The sequence below is a fragment of the Sinocyclocheilus grahami genome, unplaced genomic scaffold (assembly GCF_001515645.1).
Source record: "Sinocyclocheilus grahami isolate Dianchi unplaced genomic scaffold, SAMN03320097.WGS_v1.1 scaffold2207.1, whole genome shotgun sequence".
NCBI lineage: Eukaryota > Metazoa > Chordata > Actinopteri > Cypriniformes > Cyprinidae > Sinocyclocheilus > Sinocyclocheilus grahami.
The window spans coordinates 5582-10725 of NW_015507386.1; the positions used below are offsets into that span (position 1 = coordinate 5582).

At 35.1% G+C, this 5144-nt stretch overlaps 1 protein-coding gene across 1 annotated transcript in view; it reads right to left on the minus strand.

The window, feature by feature from the left end:
* LOC107574388 (tripeptidyl-peptidase 2-like) overlaps positions 1–2922 on the minus strand; it is a gene marked incomplete at its 3' end in the record, with an annotated part of 8401 nt that extends 5479 nt beyond the window's left edge. The window contains exons 1-2 of the mRNA XM_016260825.1: positions 2678–2922; positions 1685–1813 (exon numbers count right to left, since the gene is read on the minus strand). Of these exons, the coding sequence (XP_016116311.1) occupies positions 1685–1813; positions 2678–2842 (294 nt within the window). The remainder of the gene's footprint in view (positions 1–1684; positions 1814–2677) is intronic.
* Positions 2923–5144: the final 2222 nt, after the last annotated feature.

Here is a 5144-nt window from a genome sequence, read left to right on the forward strand (position 1 = left end):
TGTGTGTGTGTGTGTGTGTGTGTGCGCGGCTCGGATCTCTGCTATATAGATGCAGCTGTATCCTATCACACACACACACACACACACACACACTGGTATGATCTTTCATTCATGGCTTCAGACGGAGTGGAAATGTGAGATCAGCTGGACCCGTTTTACTGGCTCTGGGTTTGGATGTGTGTTAAAGCCTGAGGTGATGGGTCAGGTGGAAACCCCAGCGCTGACACACGCTCACACGTCTCCGCTCGATTACACCGCAGCCCCACTCTCAGTCTGTATGTGTTTCCTGGAAATGTTGTTCCTGTTCCATATAGTCAGTGCATTGTTGTTCAAGCCAGTTATCACTACAACTACATCTACTGATAATTCATGCTTTTATGCCATGCAAATTGAAACATTAGGTTTTCTGTGATGTTTTAAACATCGATCGTTTAAAAGTGAAAATATGTCAGTAACATTATCCAGCTGCTTTCCAGGAGAAGGTGTTATGCAGTGCATTGCTGTCATCGTTAAATTGTTTTAAATGAAAAACAATGGGGTTTTTTTGTATTTTATGCAAAGTTATATGCAATATATAATATATCTAAAGCTATTAAAAAGAGAGATAAGTATGTTTTATATTTGGTCATTTTGAGATGATCAGTTTTGGGTGATAACTATACATGCTTGATTAGTTCATTTCTGTTAAAAAAAAACAGCATTATATGTAAAAATAGGTGTTCGTTTGATTTTCAAAAATGTCTATATACTTATAAAATAAATATAAATCTATTATTTTAATTCAAAAGCAACATTTTTATTGAAAGAACTAGACATATACATATATATTCACATTTGCACAATTCTGTTGCCAAAAATATTAATATTCTTAATATTTTATAAAACTAAGAAAATATATATTTTATATAGGTTTAATAAAACACATAAAATTCCTTTGCTAAAAACATTATATATTAACTCTTGTAAAATTCTCTTGCTAAAAATTGTCTGTGTGTGTGTGTGAGAGAGAGTGTGTGTATATATATATATATATATATATATATATATATATATATATAGGTAAATATAGATACAAAACGTATACGCGTATATAAAAATATGCATGTAGAATAAAAAAAATGCATGAGGGAATATTTTCAAATGACAAAAATTACATTGTTTACATTTTTGTATACATTTTGTATTATATATTTAAAATGAATTAAAATAATTTAAAATACAGCTCCACCGCAGAAAATATTGCACAAGGAAATGAGAATCGCCTTTGGGAATAAGAAGAACCTAAACCTAAAAAGTAAAACATTCGGTACAACGCAAAGTAATGAGAGAATGAGATAGTTCTGGCACTGATTGGTTTGTGTTTTAACGCCGTGCCAGCTTCTCTGGCTATTTTCAGGGCAAGCAGCAAGTTAGAAACACTATGAAAGAGAATTTTTATAAAACCTATACAAGTTTGCTTTGGATTTACAGTTCCCCGAAAGTGTGTTTAGAGTATATTTGCATTGAAAAGTAAAAAGAAAACATCATAATGAAGCAGGCTGCATTTTCTAAATCCTCTTATTTCCTCCGTCTTGATTTTAGGGTGAAACGCGAGACCCAAACATGTTATTGTGCGGTTCACACAGATACAGTGTAGTAACCGGAGCATCTGAAAGCTTGAGAATGACAGCATCTCTTCTCTTACTCGGAGCGTGCGTCCGCTCAGTCCGGTCACGGGCCCATCCTTCACCTCCACCGCACTGGACATGTTCACGTCGCCGCTGCCCGTCGTGTCAATGATGTCCACGATCTTAGGTTTCCCGTCCGTCGTAGTCTACGAGAAAGAGCATGAGACACAGTTCAGCATCAGTCTGGAGTCAGACAAATCATATCAGATTCACAGCGGGATGTGTTTGAAAGCTACAGTCTGTATATTATGATACACAATCAGTGCACAGATCAGCTCACGTGATCCATATGAGCATTACAGAGACATTCTCCTTCACTGTTTTTATTTATTTAAGTGTAAACTGAACGTGCATGCATGTATGGAAGGGTGAGTGCTCGTATACCTGTTCTGGTGTTCTATTGTTACAGTATACCTATTTCTTAAAGGGTCATAAATAAATAAAAAAAAGTAAAACGACAAAAAAGACAAAAAGGAGACATCACATAAATGAGCGAGAGCTCAAAACAGCTGCGGGATCCGCTTACAGATTAATTTCACAACACAACCATCATGTGTTTTAGGTGAACACTAGCTATAGCACACGAAACAGCCCTAACTAGTTGTGCCTTGAGACCTAGCGTGCTCCCTACATAGACAGCACTATAATGTTGTCTATGTAGGGAGCTCGCTAGGATTTGAAACACAGCCTTTGTCATTTATAATGGTTCTTTGATGTCTAATATGATAAATGAGTACTATATTAATTTATCATGGTGTTTTCTCATATAATGTTGCTTAGAAACACAAATAAACTGTGGTGTACTTCTTTGTAAGTGAGAGTCGTTGATGAGGATGACACAGCTTGTCCTTTCAAATGTTTTTAACAGCTTTATTTACTTTACATGTGTTAGTGTTTCGTGGTTTAGTTGTGACAGTGGAATTCCGGTAACGTCTAGTATTTGTGGTCCCTTAAACGGGAGAAAACCGACTGCGGCCTAGTGATGAACCGCAGCCGCGGGCTCGATTTACCTGCATGCCCGGGGCACCTGGGTCCACCCCGGTGTCGAGGATCGCGATGAGCACCCCTCGGCCATCGTACTCCGGGAATTTTGTGAGGAACGAAGCAGCGCCGGTCTCTTTTTTCGGAAGCAGCCCGTGGAACGGGAACGGCTCTTCGGCAGAATGAGCAGACATTAGCGTACAGAGCGAGAATAAAAGCACAACACGACAGCGGCGGACCGGTATACCGACACAATGTGCGCGACAGCCGAGCGACTCTCTTAAAGGCGCAGTACCACTCAATCTCAGTCACCGCAAACATACACAGTGCTGGGAAGTAACTTGTTACATGTAACTAAATAAATTACAAAATAAATGTAATTGTAATCAGTTACAGTTACTCAGAAAAATGTGTAATTAAATTATAGTTACTTATGAAAATGTTAATGATTGCAAAGGGGGTTACATCTGATTTAATACATGCAGATTTTATTGATTTCTTCCATAAACTGCATGGACTGCTCTAAAATATGAGACACCAGTGTTTCAGGAGTTTAGGACACATGCTTATTCGATTTGGGTTTATGTATATACTTTTATTATTATAAGTTTTTTGTCAGATGCCAGTGTTTTCTGTCATAGCTATACAAAGATTTGATTTCAAAAACAATATCATAGCTACTCAACTGTTTATTGTTATGCTTTTAAATCAGTTTTTAACCTCAGAATGATCTCAAAGTCAGTCTGATTTAGTGGCGGCCGTGCTTTAAAATTAAATGAGTATTTTAGTATTCAAGTGATGAAGGATTTTGGCATTCTTTCACATATAATGACGTATTTAATAACTTTATTATATTATATTACTTTATTATATAAAAGCCGTTCTCTACTGTTTTGCAGATATTACAGATATTCTTCTCTAGCATTACTTGAATGATTTTATCTTTCTGGTTGTAGTAGTCTCATTTATAAGTAAAAAAAAAAAAAGATTATTTAATGTATTTTGTAACAGAATTATACTGTAATATCAAAATATATTATAAAATGTATTTTATTGACAAAGTTTGAACACATTTTATGATTTATGTGTTTTTTAACTATATGTAAGCATACTGTAAATAATGTCAACATTTATTATGACATTTATTTTTTGACAGTTTCTATATAAACACATTTTTTATGATTATTGAATGTATTTTGTAACAAAATTATTTAAAGCGTACTGTAATATCAAAATATAAATATCTTAATTTGTGTTCTGAAGATGAACGAAGGTCTCACAGGTTTGGAACGACATGAGGCTGAGTAACTAATGATATAATTTACATTTTTAGGTGAACTATCCCTTTAAAGGAACATTCCATTCGATCATTTTGAAAACATTAAAGGAATGTTACTTTTGAATGTTCTCTGAAAGACGGAGTAACATTTCAAAAACGTTCCATGAAAGACATATAAATAATGTTTCTGTGCTAACATTTTGAGAATATGATTAAAGACCAGATAACTAAATCATTTATAATTAACAATAAACAATAAACATTGTATTAATGTGACTGGAAGAACGTTTTGTTCATAACTTTGAGAGAACCTTACCAGAATGTTAATAAAAGTTTGGAGAACGTTCTCTGTTTTGGGTATAAATGCATAAAAAAGAAAGAAAAATGCATACTCAAAATGAACGTCTGTGCTCCACTGAGTGCAGGACATCAGAACACTGGAAATATAGCGCACAGGTCGTGTGGAATGCTGTTTCTAATGCTTTTAAGGCATTTTTGGTGCTGGGTAATGTTTTTAACAGCATATGAGTCGAGTTTGGCATGAGGGTGAGCAAACAAGACAGAATTTTAATTCTGGGGGGTAATATATTCTTTTAGTTTTGCCAAAATTGCTATAATTGACAGAAAAATAGTGAGATATTCAACATAACATGAATGAAGATCAGGAATATTCGACTCTATAGACACAGTAAATATGGTGATCTGGCAGTGATTAGTTTCTGGTAATGTGCAATAGTAACAGTAACTGCACACTCTTAAAAAATAAAGCTTCTTCACAGCGATGCCATAGAAGAAACATTTTTGGTTCCACAAAGAAGCATTCAGTCAAAGGTTCTTTAAAGAACCATCTCTTTCTTACCTTTTTATAATCTGAAGAACCTTTTTTCACCACAAAGATGCTCTTGTGAAACTGAAAGGTTCTTCAGATGTTCTTCAAAGGTTCTTTATGGAACCATGTAGACAAAAAAAAAGGTTCATCTATGGCATCACTGTGAAGCACCTTTATTTTTAAGAGTGTAATTTCCTAAATTCTCATTTGATACAATGTGTGAGTTGTGCGGCTGCATGAGTTCAGCCACTAGATGGCCTTATTGACACACTGGGATTATTATTGATGCCCACTGAGTGTCCAACATACTGCTTTCATTTGTCTGTCCAGAGTCAGAAACCCTTGTTCTGCTTTGATTGTGTAAGTGAAGATTCACTTTGTGTTTTAA